At 49.8% G+C, this 19,864-nt stretch overlaps 1 protein-coding gene across 11 annotated transcripts in view; it reads left to right on the forward strand.

Annotated features, from left to right (window-relative positions):
- The window catches only part of LOC122363276 (multidrug resistance-associated protein 1-like), a 107,299-nt gene that overhangs the window by 54,016 nt on the left and 33,419 nt on the right, over positions 1–19,864 (forward strand). For all 11 annotated transcript variants that reach the window (XM_043332348.1, XM_043332353.1, XM_043332349.1 and 8 more), the window contains 2 exons: positions 849–941; positions 1,288–1,464. In XM_043332348.1, the coding sequence (XP_043188283.1) occupies positions 903–941; positions 1,288–1,464 (216 nt within the window). In that variant the 5' untranslated portion in view covers positions 849–902. Of the gene's footprint in view, positions 1–848; positions 942–1,287; positions 1,465–19,864 lie in introns of those variants that run through there.

The raw sequence follows: 19,864 nt of genomic DNA on the forward strand, positions 1-19,864 counted from the left end.
TGATATAAAATATTTGCAATTTAATTTCAGCCTTAGTGCCTTTAGCCTAATAACCTTGAATTATTCCAAGATCATCCTCACCCAGCTCTGCCATATAGGTGCCCACTCATCAGTATTGAGTAATGGAAATTGGAAGTTACAGGCAGTACGCCTTCTTCCATATATATTCAAGACTTCAAGACTTCTAGTGCCTCTTGTATTTTACCTCAAATCATTTTTAATTTGTCATTCATAAGAAGCCAGGAATGCCAATTGAAGTCAGGAAATGAAATGATAAGAATAATGATTTCAATGTGCAAACTTCCCTCTCAAACATTGATGTGTATGTTTGTGTTTTGATGCCTTTTTTAAACACAACATCCTAGTTTTCAGGGGTAAATGTTCAGAAAAAGTCTGATTCATTTTAAAACATAAATTTTGCATATTCTTACATAATTTGACATCCTGATCCTGAATCCAAGCATGATACTTACAAGTGGTGCAAATACAAGAAAAACATAACCAAACCTTACCTAACCTTACCTAATTACCTACAACCCACCAACTTACAACCCACAAACCTACAACCTTTAAACCTACCAACCTACAAACCTACAACCTACAAACCTATAAACCTACAACCCACAAACCTACAACCCACAAACCTACAACCTAACCTAACCTACAACGTAAAAACCTACAACCTACAACCTACAATTTATGCTGTTGCATATTCATATGAATGGCACTATAACTGTAGATCAGACCTTTTCTGAACAAATACCGTTCTCAGGTAGGCATGCAGTGAAGCAAATCACCTGACATTGAAATATACCAACTCTAAAACAATTTTTTTCATTTTGTTTCAGGGCAGACCCATACGACCTCAGGAGTTAAAAGCCGTCTCCCAGTAACCACTCAAAATGAGTGGCCTAGGCGGCTATTGCCACTCTGAGTTCTGGGTAAGTCTGCTTCTAGAAACCTTCGCATGCTAAGTTTGCGGGCCCTCAGCTTCAAGATGGGAACAGAAACCTACCTTGTACCAGTATTGTGTCCTAATGTAGGCTAAATGTCAAATGGTGTATCTTCAAAGAAGGAATTTTGTTGGTGCATCTGCAATGGCATATGAGTATGATTGTCAGAACATAGACTAATGCATGGATTGTGTACAGAATCACAGTCCAAAGTTAGTGAACTAAGTTATCTTTCCACAGCAGTCTTTGAAACAAATTTAGACCACTCGACTGCAAGTAAGTGCCTGGTTAAGTGATATATTTATTATTGACAATCTGTCTTGCCTGTTCACAGAACACAAACCTGACATGGGACGCCGACGTTCCCGACTTCACTCCCTGTTTCGAGCGCACTGTGCTGGTATGGGTGCCGTGTGGCTTCCTCTGGCTCTTCTCGCCAGTGGAGACTCTCATGGTGCTCCGATCCAACGACCGCTTCATACCCTGGACCGTCCTCAACATCTGCAAATACGTGAGTGTTCCACTTCCATTACAGGGTGGAATTAAAAGTCATGGGTTTGTGGCTGCCAGAGAAGAATGATCTACTTTTGGCTTGTCTGGGTGTTGCTGTCGCTCTATATGGACTGACATGACAAAGTGAGCATAGGGATGTCTGAGGGATGTGAGAATGGGATGACAACCATTACCTGGTTTCATGACCATTGACCAATTCTAGAAACTCTTACATAACGAGAGCTTATACAAGCATCTACAGACCAAACGTCAATCGTATAGCTCAGCGCAACTGGCTCATTGCACGGAGTTATGTGCTTGTTATACTCATTGCCACCATGGAATGGCGTGAAATGTTATTATTGCACTTTCTTTTTATCGGTAACGTCCTATTTGAAGAATTACGAGATGAGATTAGATAAGGTACTGGATTGCAGTTGTACAACAAACTGAGCTTTTGCATGTCCAAATTTCGTCATTTATCGATAAAATAGTACGGATCTCCTGAAGGAAAAAGACAGCGCGCTGTTGATATTGCCCGAGTATTCAACAAACGTTCCCTTCCATTAGCAGTTCTGTATGTTTGTTTGGGGATGCGGGAGATCGTGCCACCGACTCTATCGGTGTGGAGAATTAGGCGACGGTCCCAAACGAATCCCAAAGACGAATTACGCCGTTCAAATGATTTGTCAAAACGGGGCCTAGTGCGCGTAATTCTAATTGATTTCCTTTTCGTTTTTCCCTGTTCGACATTATCAGGTAACGCTACTTCAGGTGTTCTTATTGTTAAATTTCTTCCACCTATATGTTTATGACATTCGGGATGAAATTCACTACCCGTCGATGTCACGGGTACATTGCTGTAACAATTCACTAATACACGTCTCAGTCCTCCAGTCTCTTTGGATGAGAGACAGAATGACGACTGCTGGGCATCTCTACTTACGGCCATCGAAATGCCACCCTCATATCCTTGGGAGTGCTCTTACGTGGCGAGTGCACTTCATGGGATGTCTCAGAACTCATTTCCCTCGGTGTGCTCGGTACAAATCTGCAGATGACATTTCACAGTTAGTGTTTTTAATTAGAGAATAGGCTGCTTTCAGTATTCATTCATTGACAGTCATCAACGTAGATCAGAGTCAACCATTGGTCTACTCTAGATAAATAATCCCACAGACGACGAATATTAGCCGTTTGCTGCCAGCTGTCTTTGCTGATCAGGAGCACACGGAAGTCTTCCATGAGGTCATGATCGCTGCTCTGCGGCCGATAAGTTGTGAGCAAACGTTAGCCGTTGCGATACGTTCCGGCTAGCCGGGACTGTCCCTTGCAGCTGCGCACGGCGTGCCACTGACAGAGGTGTGGGAAGCGAGAAGGGAAGCGCCCTCAACTGGCTCTGCAAAGCGCCCTCAACTGGCTCTGCAAAGCGCCGGTCGGCATCCCTGGCAGATGGTGTCGAATTTGGTACCCGAGTACTGTTTCATGGGAGTTAATTCACACATTTCTGGTTAGGGGTCAGGTGTTTCGGTGGCCTGGACCTTGCACCGTATTTACTACATATTCATTGCAATTATGCAATGTTGGGATTGCTCGTATATTGAGCTGTTTGATGGTAGGGTAGGACATGGCTAAGTTGCATCGTCAGTTGCGTCATGTCATTTGGTGACAGATACGCAAACCGCCCAAGTTCAGGGGCATGCGCACTCAATACAGTCACGGTGTTCACCTGTTCGGTCCCACTCCCGACTGGCGCATCATCCCTCAGGCTGACATTTCCGCCCTACTGTTAACGCCAGACCCCTTGAGACCCTAATTTTTCGCGATTACTTTTAAATGCGTGAAGGATTTTCAACCAAGCTCAGGACATGGCCGTTTCAAGACAGGCCGAAACTTTTACAATTTAGATATTTTATCGCCATTTCAATATTTCAGGCACTTGTCATTGACTCGTAATGTTAAATTTCGAGCAAGATTTTCATCCGGTGTGTAGAGGCTATCACCAGTCAGTCTGTGATACGTTATGACGTCACAGCTAAGCCCTGCCTCTGTGGTCTTGGCCTGCGGCGGTTTCGGGCCGGCGCGCGGTCACTCTCGCTGTGGCGGGGAGCGGGGACGGGCGACGGGCGAGCGGTGCCGAAAGCCGGCGGAGTTGTGCGTAGCGTCTTGGCTGACAGTGCCCAGAGAGCGACATGATGACTAAGGAGTCATAAATGCTCATTGCGCATTGCTTCTACAATGCGCATTGAGCATCCACCACTCAATGCGCATCCACCACTCATGTTCGCTGATATATATATATTTTTTTTTATAAGCTGCAAATGACGGGCAGATGGCATATAACTGACATAAGGTTAGGAAATATTCACCTGTATTTAAAGCCTATGGCGTTGCAGATAATGCGATAATGGGATGTCGGATGTCACCAAGTAGCTGCCGATTTGTACATCGCTATGCAACCATCGAACAACGCAATAATAAGTTAATTGCCTTCGCTTCACATCATACGGCTCGCTCGTATTTCAAACAGATACCCTACATCGAAAATCGTATTTGTTAGGAATCGTTAACGTTTGTTCGAAGCACGACTGAGTAGTAGGTTGAGGAGTGATGGTCCTCTTGGTCCTATATACAAGAGTCAACAAGAGCCTAACATTTACTTGACCGTCTGCTGCAATTGACTCATAGCACGTGAAGCGTCAGCGAAATTCATAGTCCTTCACAGATGGCAGGGGTGTCGTTTGTACAGAGGTCGCTGATGGGCACGGGTCAATGCCGCAGTCGTGGGCGGAGCCTAATGTCATATGACGTAGAAAGCCTCTATCCAGGATGGAAAAACAGTTAACATTACGAGTCAATGACAAGTGCCTGAAATATTGAAATGGCGATAAAATATCTAAATTGTAAAAGTTTCGGCCTGTCTTGAAACGGCCATGTCCTGAGCTTGGTTGAAATTCCTTCACGCATTTAAAAGTAATCGCGAAAAATTAGGGTCTCAAGGGGTCTGGCGTTAACAGTAGTCTCCCTCGACCTCTCCTAGTCCCCACTGATGACGTCACGCCACCCTGCCGCCAATGGCATCACGGACCGGCCACCGGACCGGGTGGCCCGTTTGTTTACCGGTGTCATGTGGGGGCCGATCAGGATTGACTGACGGGTGGCTCGGTAGCTTCCGTGAGTGGTGTGGTGAGGCGCACGGGTCACCGCCCTTGGCGAGCTGTTGGTTCAGGGTCACTGGCGCGTCTGCACAGGCCGGCCAAACTGCTACAGGGCTGATGGAGGTCAATCTGGCTGCAGGGCATGACGCTACCGTACACACACGGGGATCATCGGTGGATTGACACGTTCGCACGAACGCCTTGATGAACAAACTCACGCTCACACGCAAGCTCGCACGCACAAACACAGTGCCTCCCCCCCCCCACACACACACGTGGCGTCGACGGTCCGGTGTCCTCGCCGTCTGATTTATGGAAGCTGCGCCGCCCCAGGCTGGCGCTGGGAGGGAGTAAGAATAGGGCGCCATTACTGCCAAGGCCGGCTGGGCCGTCGGCGACGCTCAACCACGGTCGGATCTGTGCCCTCTCCTCTGGGGCCGGCCGCGCCATCAAGGTTTTACTGTTCAGTAAATCTCTGAGTCATATACTGGTCATTAGTTTTGCGTCGGTTGGCTGCTTCTATTGTTTTCGTTTGGGGGTGATACTTTTCACACGCAGCAGGCTCAAAGCAGAACCGTCTCAGGCGCTCATTCGCAAGGCCACGGAATATTTACTCGAGTTCGATGCTGGCATTTAGGAACAGTGAATGTCGCAGCTTGCAGCTTGCAACTTGCAAGGCTGCGGTGACTGTGATGATAGGGAATTGCGGTTTTTCGGCAGATGTTTGGTTTATTATTGTGTTTGTGTTTTAGACCGGTCTCACTCTCAAATAATAGCCTTATGCCAGTCAAAAATAGCTCTTCATTAGTTCACTAAAATTCTGAAATCACTCAGACATGCAACTTTTCAAGTGCTACAGGGTTCCATTCCGCCACATTTTATTTTAAAAAAAATCCAATGCATAGGCGTAAAATGTAAGGTATAAAGGTAAGATTAACTGAAAAGAAACATAAGTTGTATGCATAGGCGGCGGAACAGGGAGGGCACCGGGGCACCGTGCCCCCCTTTGATTCAAGGGCGGATCTAGGGGAACGTTTTGGGGGGGGTCACCAGTCGGCCGACATGCCAGGTCTGATGAATGAATTCTGACGACCGGGGGGGGGGGGGGGGTAGGGAGCGAGTATGTCGAGATCAAATGACATTTGATCTTCGTCGTTTCTAAGATGAAGTTTTATCGTAAGTCACTTGGCTCAGTAGTTGTTAGTGAAACCCGTCGCCACGGATTTTTTACTGGGGGGGGGGGGGGACGGTGGGGGTGGATCGACCGACTTAAAAACCCAGAAGTAGATATAGTTACCTCACTTTTAGCCCAATGCATTACTAGCATACAGTCACGATCTCTCTTATTGACTTGTGTATGAATCGGCGGCGCGAAGCGCCGCAAAAATTTGCAAAAAAAGTTGTCAAAACACAGCTCTAAAACACAAATATTGCAACCCTTTTAGCATGCTAGTACAAGCCGGAGTTCCTTCACAGTACACATATGAATTCCGATTTAATTTGACACTGTTGGTGTTATTACAGTCACGATCTCTCTTATTGATTGGTGTACAAATCGGCGGCGCGAAGCGCCGAGAAAATTTGCAAAAGACTGTGTCAAAACACAGTTCCAAAACACAAATTTTACCACCCTTTTAGCATGGCAGTACAAGCCGGAATTCCTTCACAGTACATATATGAATTCTGATTCAATTTGACACGGTTGGTTTATGTAATTACAGTCACGATTTCGTATTGACCTGTACGTATGTACATGAATCGGCGGCGCGAAGCGCCGCGAAAAATTTGCAAAAACATTTGTCAAAACACAGAGGGGGCCTCCTCTCTACAGAGGACCACCGATCTCTACTGCGGGCCTCCTCTTTTCATCTCCTCTTTTCACAGGGCCTCTTAACTACAGAAGGCCTCCTCTCTACAGAGGGCTTCCTCTCTACTGAGGGTCTCTCCCTTTCAGAGGGCCTCCTTTACAGAGGGCCTCCTCTCTTCAAAGAGCCAGAGGACCTCATCTCTGCAAAGGGCCTCCTCTCTTCAGAGGGCCTCTTCTCTACAGAGAGCCTCCTTTCTTCAGAGAGCCTCCTCTCTACAGCGGGTCTCCTCTCTTCAGAGGGCCTTCTGCATTCAGGTGGTCTCCTTTCCACAGAGGGCCTCCTCTCTACACAGGGCCTCCTCTCTACATAGAGCCTTCTCTCTACAGATGGTCTCCTCTCTACAGAGGGCCTCCTCTCTAAAGGGGTCTCCTCTCTACTGAGGGCCTCCTTTCTACAGAGGGCCTCCTCTACAGAGGGCCTCCTACCTACTGAGGAGTCAGAGGGGCCCTAGCGGTCAGACACAGACACTATAGCGGTTATTCACTGGAGGCCCCAGGAAGTAAGAAGGGCCCTAGCTGTCAGGCTGGTCAGAGGGCCCTGAATGTCCTGACGTGATTTTTGGGATTCCCGTGAATTTCTTTCGCCTCCGACGTGATTTTGACCTGCCAGGGCCCAGGAGCACTAAAAATAAAACAAACAAAATAAGAATAATGGAAATAGGACATCACCAAAATTAAGTGGCCGAAATCCGTTGAGTTTTTAATTTTGCGTATAGGTAGGGGCACCACGAATTAAATTCATGACCATCCCCTTGGAGTTTTCCTGGATCATCCCCTGGTGCTCGCACGTTTGAGACAAAAACGAGTAAGATTCTGGCCTTCAATACGCCTTTTCACGCAACACGATCCAGAAAAACAAAGGTATTAGCTCAGAAGTGTTTGATAGGTGATTTTGAGTATGCAAGACGGCGTCTATAGCGCATTTAGGTCTTCGGCTTTTGGGGGGGGTCAAATGACCCTCTCAGACCTTTTGGGGGGGGTCATGACCCCGTGGACCCCCCCCAGGATCCGCCACTGCTTTGATTTCGGCATTTTAACGTTAGCCCTATGGGCGTTGCATGGAAAGAATGGGACCAAAAGTAGGCAGTGTCCCCCCCCCCCTTAATTGAAGGTGTTTCGCCGCTACTGGTTGTATGCGTATTGCCGTTGATATGTTGAGGGTGATGTGGTTTCTCGAACGGGGTTGACGCAAGGTCTACTAACTTCTGGATTCGTTCAATTACATCAGCATAAGTTATCTTTCAAAAGTCGTTTTGAATCAGTGGAACTGAAAATCAATGGAATTTTAGTGAAGTAAACCACATTCCTTTGTGGTCGTGATTGCTTTGAACGACAGATCAGATTTGTTTTCTGCATTATAAGCCGTGGTATTTCGGCTCGCATGCCATTTCCAATAATGCCGTCGCAGACTCGCAGCCCCTCTGCAGTCTGCAGTATCTGGCTCACCGCTGTGTATGCAGGGACCGGTGCTGAGGTCGATGTCTGCCACGGCAATGTTTGCAGCGGCAGACGTCACTCGTTTGTTGTTTATGGCTACCTGTTGCCGCATAGGGACGCGCTGGGGGCGGAGTCGGTCGATCACGTTCACTGTGCCACGGTTCCGGCGGGCGACCCGTCCCTGTTCCGAGAAACCGCTGGATATTGGGATCCTGCAGACAGGATGCTCTGTCCCCGGTGACAATGCTATGTTCCCGGTGGCAGCAACTTGTCTGTGGTGACATAATCCTCTCCGTGAAGACAGCAAAGCATCCTGATTCTAGTGGCAGAATTCCTGTCACCTGGTGACGAAGTCCTGTCCTGGCCATAGGCGTAGGAACGTTTTCGAAAGTGGGGGGGGGGGGGGGGCCAAGGTCCCAGAGGTCCAAAACCTAACCTACCCCCAAAATCCGATTTCTTCTCGGATTTCGGCCACTTTGTTTTCGCAAACATGATCAGAGATAAAAAAATCGAGACAAAAACAAAAACAAAATTGGTTAAAATTTCAGGGAGATTCCCGTCCATAAACTCAAACTGATGGACGCGTTCCCCTGTCCTCCGCAGCCGTTGGCACCCATGCAAATTCCAGAGGCATCCAGCAACTTTTTCATTACGAGCAAGCGTGAAACGTGCAAAGCGAGTCTTTTCAATATACCTATAAAAATCAGCATGAACGGCCCAGCTAGGCTCAGCCAGACCTATAACGTTTTTAAGAGGTTTTATATCAGCGACCACTGCAACTGGGCTGATTGACTATCAGAGGCCGGTGTGGGACTTTTAGAGGTCGGTCTGGGCCATCAGAGGCCAGTTTAACCCTCGCCGGACCGAACCTATAGGTTTTCTACATACGCGCCGGCCGAGGGGGCGGGGGCGGGTACGACCCCCCTCGCCGTTGCGCCCCAGGTTGAGCTAGCGCGTCGCGGAAAAAACGAGCGTGTGCGCCGTTACAAGACGCAGAGATCGATACCCGATTTTAAAGGTAGTGTGCCACCTTTGAAAGATTTCCCATTTTATTTTTCCTAGGATAAGAAGCTTCTGTTTTTACCTAATATCGCAAAAAAAAAATCAAAAATGGGCCTGGAATAGTGCCTTTTTCGCCTAAAAGTTTATCGGTTTTTCGATATGTATAACAACTGTAGTGGGCTGACCTGCAAACAGGCGTCGGCAACAATCGCGAATGCGGCGCACATGTGACAATAAGCAAAGGTCATTATAGAGTTACGACGTACGGGAATGAGTTATCAGCTGTTTAATCGTAGACAACACAATGTCGAGCCTTAAACTGTAAGCCTGTATTGGTATTGTTTCTTTTATTTGGCTGTCGAACATTATTTTTGGTTTGAAATATGATTTTATGTAAAATAATTGATATGAAAAAGCCGTCTGTTAAGTTATGTCCCCATTTCACCACACGCAAGTGGCAGAAATGACAATGATCAGCTGACGCATTTTTCTTGGCCGAAGTCAGAGCGCGCGGCCCGACGCACCACCACCGCACCACAAAGTATGAGCAGAAGCCGCGCCCAAAGCCAGGGCCCCGGTAACGTGAGGTAGCCGAGTCGGGGCAGCGTGCGCTGACCCAAGCCGGGGCCGCAGCTTTGGGCGCGGTCTACCGCATCCCCGCGGGCAGCCCCGGGCTATCACATGACACCGGGAGGACGCGCGGCCCCGGCTTGGGTCAGCGCACGCTGCCCCGACTCGGCTACCTCACGTTACCGGGGCCCTGGCTTTGGGCGCGGTCTACCGCACCACCTAACAGGCGTGTTCGAAACCGCAGGAGATGATGATGAACGGGTTTATCGAAACTTGATTGGATGAGCATATCGGTAATAGCGATTTCAGTGTGTGCATTTATTGTTCATAGTGGTGTGAAATGTGGTTGGGGTACGACCGACAACCCGTCGGGGCGAATTTCGCACTGGGGTACTCAAAATTTGAAGAATTTAAGACGTTTCCATGAGTTTTGAAGGTATAGATAAGTTCTAAAAATCCGGTTCTCCTTATCTGGGCCATTAACTCCATACGGTCCAGGAAAGCTGGCACACTACCTTTAAGGTTCTAGGTCAACCGGTGACCTCTGAGGTCAGGTCAAGTGTCTCAAGGCACGGTTCCGTTTTTGGTGAATAACTTCGCAAAAAACGGCCGCAGAGCCGCGATTTTGCCAGCATCGTGTTCGCCTCTCTCAGGCGCGTCGAATGATGTACTTTTTGTTTGGGTGAGGTAAACTGAGGGTGTTGACCACGGGTCACGGTCAGGTCAGCGCCCCCAGGTCACGAAATTGGTCGAAGGAGGTCATGTCGCATATCATTCGATTCGGCAGGTCTTCCTGAGTCCATTGATGGCTTCCCCGACTCGCTAGCTCAATTTGATCGGTAGTTATTGACGACAAACTTATATGACCCTTATAACTTCATAAATGACGTCGCGCAAGGTCAACATTGCAAAAGTGACGCATCGAACCTTGCAAGGAGTGCATGAAAGATTCAGTGTGCTTGAGATAGTTGAAGATCGTTTACGGCGCCAGAAAAAGTTTTCAGTTTATCCCCATTGACTTATACCTAATGGTGAGGTCACGAAAATGACCTTAGGAAAAATCCGAGATGTACAAGTTGTGAGACCCTAATGGATACTAGGTCCTCCAAGGTTCATTTCCCTGTGAAATCTCATCTGGCAGTGAGGGCGTTGCGAAGTTGCGACATCTGAAGACCGTGCAGAGGTTCACTTATGACCTCATGGGTCAGTGACCTGATCTGATCTGACCCGAAAATGCGGTTGGTGTCAAAAGATCCGGCTTGATTCAAAGGTCAGGCATGCAAAGCTTCAGCTCTCTATCACCGGCGTGTTCGGAGCTATCGCGAAAAAAAAAAACTATGGAGGGGCGGCACCCGCCCCCCCCCCCCCCATTGGCCGGTGAGGGTTGAGGCCCTCAGAGACCAGTACAGGGCCTGCAAAGGGCAGGATGAGACATTTAGATGCCGACTTGGGCCATCAGAGGCTAATGTGGGCCCTTACAGGCCAGCATGGGCCCTCAGAGGTCAGTGTGGGACCCTAAAATGCCGGCATGGGCCGGTGTTGGACCCCAGAGGCCAGCAGAAGGCCCTCAAAAACCAAGATGGGCCTCAGAGGCCAGCATCGGGTCTTCAGAATCCAGTGCAAGGCCCTCAGAGGCTAATGCGGGTCCTTACAGGCCAGCATGGGCCCTTAGAGGTCAGTGTGGGGCCGTAACAGACCGGCATGGGCGGGACCTGGAACCTAGAGACCAGCGGAAGGCCCTCATAGGCCAAGGTGGGCCCTCAGAGGCCGATGCGGACCCTTAGAGACCGGCATAGGATCTTCAGAATCCAGTGCTGGGCCCTTAGAGGTCAATGTGGGACCCTAAAATACCAGCTTGGGCCGGTGTTGGACCCCAGAGACCAGCAGAAGACCCTCAAAAACAAAGATGGGCCTCAGAGGCCGGCATCAGGTCTTCAGAATCCCGTACAATGCCCTCATAGGCTAATGACGGGTCCTTACAGGCCAGCATGGGCCCTTAGAGGTCAGTGTGGGGCCCTAAAAGACCGGCATGGGCCGGCGTTGGACCTCTAAGGCCAAGATGGACCCTCAGAGGCCGATGCGGACCTTAGAGGCCGGCATCGGGTCTACAGAAATCAATTCAGTGCAGGACCCTCAGAGGCACCTAAAGGTTAGTCTTGGGACCCCAGAGACAGAAATGAGGCCACCAGAGGCCGGTGTGAGGCCCTCAGACGCCGACTGGGCCCTTGAGGCCGGTTTAGGGGCCCTCAAATGAGGTCAATGTGGGTTCTCAGCGGTCAATGTCGGCGCTTGACCGCCACTGAAGTGCCCTCCAAGATCAGTGTAGGACCCTCAAAGACTGGCTTGGGAGCTGTTAATAGCTAGCGTGGGATTCTTGAGCCTCGTGACAATCGAATAAGGGCCAGAGCCCCATACGCCCATGGGGGCCCATTGGTTGTTGGGGGGGGGGGGGGGCAAATGATATGATGGCCCCCTGATTAGCCTTTGGAGAGGGGAAGGGCATGGCCCTGATCCCCCCTCTGCGACCGCCACTGCACTGAAAGTGAAAGGGAAGGGGCAGATACAGACATTGCTGGCCCCCAGCCTGTTTCAGCCGAGGCGGGGGCATGGTCACCCTGGCCCCCAGCTAGTACGCCTTTGACGAACTATGCCGACCCCAAGCAGATCCGGTCAAGCGTTGGTCGTTTGTATACGCATTCTCCTGCACCGTGCTAGTATTATCTTATACCTTTTTAGTGCTCGCTGTCCCGTGCCTCGTATTCAACAAAATGCTGTCACCAGGACCCACAGTCTTGTCTCTGATAGGTTTCCTTCATTGAGTGAAGGAAATTGCGGTCAATAACGCTGTAGAAACAAAAGGGAATCTTCATTAAAGGGCAAGCTGAGTTGTTGTCAAGTTACCGGGTGGTAGCACTGGTACCTAGGTACAGACAGACACTTAAGTCAGCAAAAAGTGGGGGGCCAGTTAACATTGCTGGCCCCCCACCTCCGAAAGTGGGGGGCCATGGCCCCCCCGGCCCCCCCTGTTCCTACGCCTATGGTCCTGGCAAAGAAAGCCATACCCCTGGCTTTAGACCCTGTCCTTAGCACCGGATGGTTTCCGGGGTACCCGAGCCCACCAAGGTATGGTGTACCCTACATGACAATTGACCGCCTCCCCGCCGTCGCCCCTGGACAAGCACCGTCGCTTGTGCTGAACGTGGACGGATCGCGCCGCTCGCGATGCCAGTCGCCGCAGTGGTTATATAACGGAACAGGTGGTGGCGCGTGCTGTCCGCCGGACGGCTCAGAAAACTCGCCGCCGAGGGACATGGTCACTGGAGTGCCAGCTATTTAGAGTACATTTGTTGCCATGTCAGGCATTTTTTGAACAATTTGCTCACGCTCTTGCAGACCGTCTGCAGTGCAGCGACCGCGCTCCTTAGTTTGCGCCCGAAGTGGCCTACTGTTAACGCCAAACCCGTTGAGACCCTAATTTTTCGCGATTATTTTTAAATGCGTGGAATAATTTCAACCATATTTAGGAAATAGCTGTTGTAAGACCTGCCGAAACTTTTTCTTCAAATACGTTTTGTTGTTATTTAAATATTTGTGGCACTTGTCATTGACTCGTAATGTTAACTGTTTTTCCATCCTGGATAGAGGCTTTCATACGTCATATGACATTAGGCTCCGCCCACGACTGCGGCATTGACCCGTGCCCATCAGCGACCTCTGTACACACGACACCCCTGCCATCTGTAAAGGACTATGAATTTTGCTGACGCTTCACGTGCTATTTATCAATTTAAATTGCAGCAGACGGTCAAGTAAATGTTAGGCTCTTGTTGACTCTCGCATATAGGACCAAGAGAACTATCACTCCTCAACCTACTACTCACACATGCTTCGAACAAACTTTAAAGATTCCTAACAAATACGATTTTCGATGGAGGATATATGTTTGAAATACGAGCGAGCCTTATGATGTGAAGCGAAGGCAATTAACTAATTATTGCGTTGTTCGATAGTTGCATAGCGATGTACAAATCAGCAACTACTTGATGACATCCGACATCCCATTATCACATTATCTGCAACGCCATAGGCTTTAAATACAGGTGAATATTTCCTAACCTTATGTCAGGTATATGCCATCTGCCCGTCATTTGCAGCTTATGAAAAAATAAAACAAATATCAGCGAACCTATCAGCATTGTACAAACAATGCGCATTGAGCATATATGGCTCCTCAGTCATCATGTCGCTCTTTGGGCACTGTCAGACAAGACGTTACGCACAACTCCGCCGGCTTTCGGCGCCGCTCGACCGCCCCCGCTCCCCGCCACAGCGCGAGTGACCGCGCGCCGGCCCGAAACCGCCGCAGGCCAAGGCCACAGAGGCGGGGCTTAGCTTTGACGTCATAACGTATCACAGACTGACTGATGCTAGCCTCTACGTGGGGTGAATGAAAAGTTTTGAGCCTAACACAGTTACAGGTGACGCAGGTTAATGAAAATTTGGTCACACATTTTGCAACTATTTTTAGGTGTGTACACCAAGTTTTGAAGTACTAGTCCTTTTCGTTTCGTTTTTAGAGCCCGTTAAAGTGAAGAAGATTACGCGTTCAGTGAAAAGGGAGAAAATCGAGAACTGAACTTTTATAAAGTATTGCGATTTCAAAGCCATGCCTTCATCTGAAATTAAAAAGGACCTGAAATTAAACTTATTGGTTGTGGCCCATCATATGTCACTGTTAAGGTTTGAGCTGCTAATTTCAAGCAGGGTAGGAACAGCGTCCAAAATGAACAAATATCAAAAACGCCGTAGAATGTGACAAAATCCGAAAACATTGACCCTGCTCTAGGGGTGTGGATGCTGGATCCAAGACTGTGAGCTCATCAGATAGCGGTAAGAATGGACATCTCCCAGGAGCATGCTGGCGACATTCTTACCAATGGGCATGACATGAGAAAGGTCTCTGCTCATTGGGCCTCTCGGCTTTTTGCTGCAGAGCACGACGAGAGATGTGTAATGACATTTGGAGCTAGTTGAAGCAGATTCTGAGAATTCAAAGTCACTTTTCGCTACCGATGATTAACTGTGGGTGTTTCACTTCAATCCAGCATGGGAAGAACAGTGGAGTCGGTGAAAGAACGTCTCTACTCTAATCTGAAAAATTAAATGTCAGAGTCACAACAAGGAGGAAAGTGTTCCGTAATTCGGAAAATAAATGAGATGTCTTGCAAGTGTACTTTTTTCAAAGGGTCTTACTGTAATTGGGCATTACTAGGATGAACCACTGATACACCTTTGTTAGAAAATCAGGAAGATCAGAAGGGCAATCCTGACAAAATTGGTCGTGTTTCACCAGGACAATAAATCAGGGTATTTTTCACTGGTTGCAATGTAAACAATCAATTACTGAGCCTTCCAAAGTATCCCAAATTTAATCTTTTAAACAGCATTGGCATCCTTAGGGTGTCTATTTCTGTCTAAACTTAAAGAAAAAACTGACTGGATGACGCTTCACAAAAAATAATGACGTCATTGACACCGCGAGCACTTACCCAAAATAGCATGATTCAAGGCGCTATAAAAGTGAGAAAAAAAAGTGCTAGGACTTCACAATTTTGTGTCCATTCATATCAATAGTGGCAAAATGTGTGACCAAAGTTTCATTAATCTGCGTCACCTGTAACTATGTTAGGCTCAAAACTTTTCATTCACCCTACGTACACACCGGGTGAAAATCTTGCTCGAAATTTAACATTACGAGTCAATGAGAAGTACCTGAAATATTGAAATGGCGACAAAATATCTAAATTGTAAAAGTTTCGGCAGGTCTTGAAACGGCCTTGTCCTGAGCTTGGTTGAAATTCTTCCATGCATTTAAAAATAATTGCGAAAAATTAGGGTCTCAAGGGGTCTGGCGTTAACAGTAGGCACTGCGTCAGAGGCTTGGCTACTCGCAACGGGAGCACCTGCGCACCTTGCTCCGCCCCGTTGCACATGATTCGAAGGGTGACAATCGACACAATCTCTGGATGACCAGAAAAACTAGCGTACCATATAACCTTTGCGGCTCCGGCTGTCGACACCTGTGCAATGCGCAATTACCGAGCTCACGCCTCTTGGAGCAGCGCCGGCGTGTCCCATTCGATTGCATTGGTTGTCACGTCATATTGGCTCTGCCCGGAGTCGGAAGGGACAGATGTCGCAATGGTTGATTGGATTGGACGTAACCCAGCGGTGTCTGGGTGCAGCGGCTGCCGGAAGGCCTGGAATGTCCGGATCGCGATGGGACAGGTGCTGGAACGCGCACCTTTCCGACTGGGTCTCCGCATTGACACCTGGCTGAAATTACTACGGTCAGCTTCCCGGCTCGGTTTCCGAGATCGGCACCGGATACGCGATCTGCCGGCTACTGGATTACAGAGTACCATGCAGGGTTCGTCCGGAGACTCGTGTTGCTGACCGGTGACGCTGTTGGCACACATTTGATGCACGGCTCTGTTGTAGTGGGGAGGCTGGTCGGCCGGCCGGCCGGATACCCCCACCCTACCCTCACACCCATCGGTGGAAGAGTCGGCCGACGACGCCGCCGTCTGGTGACGTCACCGCCGGTCGATGACGCCGCTGTTTGTGTGACGTCACGGGTCAGGTCAGCCGCTCGGGCGAGTGTGGCCGCTGGACTGCCTCATGGCCACAGGGTATTGATCGGTCCGCCTAATGGACCGATGCTGGTCGAATGGTTGCTATACACAGCTTGGGACGTGTGTATTGGCTTCTCAGAAAGTTACAGCGGTGGTGGCAGACTGGTACAAAGAAAGGAAAACAAATTATCCTGACAGCTCTGTATTCATTGAACCTTGCACTGTCAGTTTTTCGCTTGGTTGTCAGGTAATGAGGGTTTCTGGAAATTATTGTCATCTTTTATGCTCAATGCTCATTGCATATGTGTAGTTTTTTTTAGCATAGGTTTAGGTACCCTGTCGATGTCTTATTTTTCGTCTCTGATGTGGCTGAATTGATCAGTGCCTTGTCTTGTCAAGGTCTTACAGAGCTAGAGCCATGTCTCTTTCGCATGGATTTCGTGGTGAATGTATGATCGTTTCGTGCCTGCACGGTATGCAGTTTTTATTTTAACGACATTGTTTTAAGAAAGAAAACTTAAAAGTTGCGAGCTCTGTGGATCACGCGAGCGAACCAGATGGAATGTTTGTGTACGACACTGGTCTCTGGTCTCAGTGGTTGTCCGCGCATTTACTGGCTGATGAACCGCTAGTCCTGCGCATCCTCTGTGTTGATTTCCATTGCAGAGGCCTGTAGTGCCTATTACGAGAAGCCCGCTGAACTATCACCGTCCGTCCTACGCGCGTTCACAAACGTTCCTTCTTTCCTGTCCGGTCACGTTGACTCGAGTCGGACCGCCCGATGGTGCCGGCTGCTGTGACGTCACCGAGGCGTCATCATGATGACGTGCACTTTCTGTGCGTACCGGCGGCGGCGTGGCACGGCGCCGAGCCGCCGCCGCCTGCCGCCCGGCGCGGTCTGACCCCTCCCCTCTCCTCTCCCCCAGCCGCCCCCACCGACCGGCCCGGTCCCCGCCGACCTCCCCTATCGGGTTACACAATGGAACGAGGCAAAGCTGCCGGCGACCACGGGTGCAGTGAGAAGGTGGATGGCTTCATACAGCCTCGCGTGGCAGAGTATCATGTAACCCGGCCAGAGGGGTGTGGTTGGCCAATGGCCATTTCTTGTCCGCGGTGCCATAATGTAGTTCCAGAGAAGGATGGATGTGACTTGCTGGCGTTACTAATGCTTGCTCTAAGTCTATAAGGTGTGCACTGCGCGCTGTGCAGTGTTTCGGAAGAAGCCATGTTCTCAGCCGGTTGGTGGTTTTATTTCGTTATGTGATAGGAATATGCAAGTGAATGCATCAGTACCGGTCTGGGTGTAGCTATAGTACGAACTCAAGCCCATGAGAACTGGATTATTCGACCTCACTCACTTTTAACGCCGTGTGTGCACATTGCTGGCTTTTCCTTCCAGATCAGCGTTGCTTCGTCCACGACTTAGGCATCATTTCTGAGAGCGCTCTGTCCGTTCCGATTCTCAGCCAAGAAGATGATCATGCCTCCGTCGGCACTCGGCTGTTTTTTTTTCACCATTACTCCAGGCACTGGCGTGTGCCGGTGCCACGGATTTCCCTGGAACACGCGCTGGCCGTCCTTGACTCGCGAGTACCCTCGTCTCTCCCTGCGGAGGAGGGATGACTCTCCATTCCGCCCGTCCCACTCCAAGCGCGATGCCGCCGCGTCCGGCACGAAAAGCAAACAACGACTCGCCCGCTCAAGGTTTCCACCGGCAGTTAGAGCCAACTTGTCAGCTTGACCGCAGGCTGTCGTTTCTTTCGACATGAACTGCTGCTTCAAACGGGACTCTACCTCAAGATTCTGTAGTGACTGAGGAGGGGAGAACGTTCCACGGCTCACCCAGCCCTCCATATGATGCCCTTTCCTTATGCAGATCCAATGTCACAGTGTTCTATCGTGATGTCTCGTTGAGGCGTTACGACTTCGGTACATCGCGCTCCCCTAGCACCCCTCCCCACGAGTATAGTCATCGACCCCGTGACGCCAGGTTCCGTCCTTCACAACTGTTGATAAGACATGCTCGGACGCGTGACCGGACTTTCAGGAAATGCTATCGTAGTGGTCTCGTCACCCCCTCAGAAGCATGTGATTTCATTATGAGTGGCAGGCTCTGTCCCCTTCCGATCTGCCCGCTGGCCATGATTCGCCGGCTGCCGGGTCATCCTCCGGGGGGGGGGGAAGGGGGGGGTCTGACCTATATCTGGCCGATCTGGGATAGGTCTCCGGGCCCTGTGGCCCACATGATAGCGGTATCAGCGGCCGGCGCAATCTGTGCGGGCGCTGATGTGACATGAGCCTCGCTCACCCTGTCACCGTGCCGAAGTAGACACACGTAATCATTACGGGGCGCTACATTCAGGCGCTTCTTCTGGCTACCCTCAGCTGCGATTGTCTCTGACTCTGGTCGCCACACCCAGCTTGTAGCGGTGGCTCCCTCACAGCTGGTGGATCCACGCCCGCTGTAAGCTTCCTCCAGCTGGCCTGGTCTGACGGCTTTGGTGCTATTCTCGGCACGAGTCGTCCATGTCTATCGTAAGGCGCTTTGCCGCCGTCAGCCAGGGATGAGACTGCTGATAGTGGTATGCCGCAGCTCAGCGCTGGTTTGGTGAACTTGGGTTCACAGCGGCTCCGGGCTCAGTGCTGGTCAATCCACGGTATAGTGGTATACTGATGTGGTCTGCATGGCCGAGTATGGTCTAACGAACTGGAATGTCAGAGGTCAGTGACCGGTAAACGGTTGTCAGACGCTTCTCCACAACGCAGACAGAGGATGTCCTGGCTGCTACTCCCGCTAATTAAGCAAAACACCATCAAACGCACCTGTGACGCGGATTCAGCGATCAGGCTCATTCATCTACAAACGGACGCAGTCCCGCAGTACTGAGACCGTCTGTGTGTTGCGGACGAGCGTGGGACGACCGCTCGGATCTTTCGGAGCTCCAAACCACCCACCCCGTGACCCGGGCGGAAGCGGCCGGTGCATCCGGCTGCGCTCAGCGGGGGAGGGGGTCGCTGGACCGTGTGATGTCACGGGACTCAGAGTGGGCCAAAGGGGGAGCCGGTGTCACTGAGCGGGGCAAAAGGTGGAGCTGGACGAGATACGAGCTGACGTAGGTCAAAATAAGAACTAAGTCCTGTCGTCGCCGGTGGGAACCTAGTTAGTGGTGTCAAAAGTCAAAACAGGAATCGGATTCGAAGATACGGTATACGTAGGTCAACTCTGGAGCGCCTTTCAACTGCACACCCTGCACATTTCGATACCAGCCACTTGGGCCTTCTTGATAAGGTTTCGTTGCTTACAAATCAATAATGTTTTACGTATCAGTAACATGCTCGCTAACCTGGAAAGGTTGAAACCAGGGCCCAATCTTACCAATGCCGTGAATAGGATTTGGCAGCACTGGTCGGAGTTACCGGCATTGATATCAAAGATATCCTTTGGATTTACATCCAGCTAATCTTGTCCAATGATTTTGATCGCGTGAATGATTATGAATGTTGTCTGAGCGAATGAATAAATGAATGTGGAATAGTTCTGAATGTTACCAAATGCCGTGAATGCGCATTCACGGCATTTGGTAAGATTGGGCCCTGGTGAGATATGCTATCCACAGGACCTAAAAAATATTTTATGCACACGATCTAAATCATTTCCTCAAATGGAAATTTTTAAGTGAAAAACATGCATCTACCCTGGACCATGTCGTTCCGCACTGCCCATTAGCTGTCCCCGTCAGTGTGAGCTAG

The sequence above is a fragment of the Amphibalanus amphitrite genome, unplaced genomic scaffold (assembly GCF_019059575.1).
Source record: "Amphibalanus amphitrite isolate SeventyFive unplaced genomic scaffold, NRLGWU_Aamphi_draft 000613F_arrow, whole genome shotgun sequence".
Classification (NCBI taxonomy): domain Eukaryota; kingdom Metazoa; phylum Arthropoda; class Thecostraca; order Balanomorpha; family Balanidae; genus Amphibalanus; species Amphibalanus amphitrite.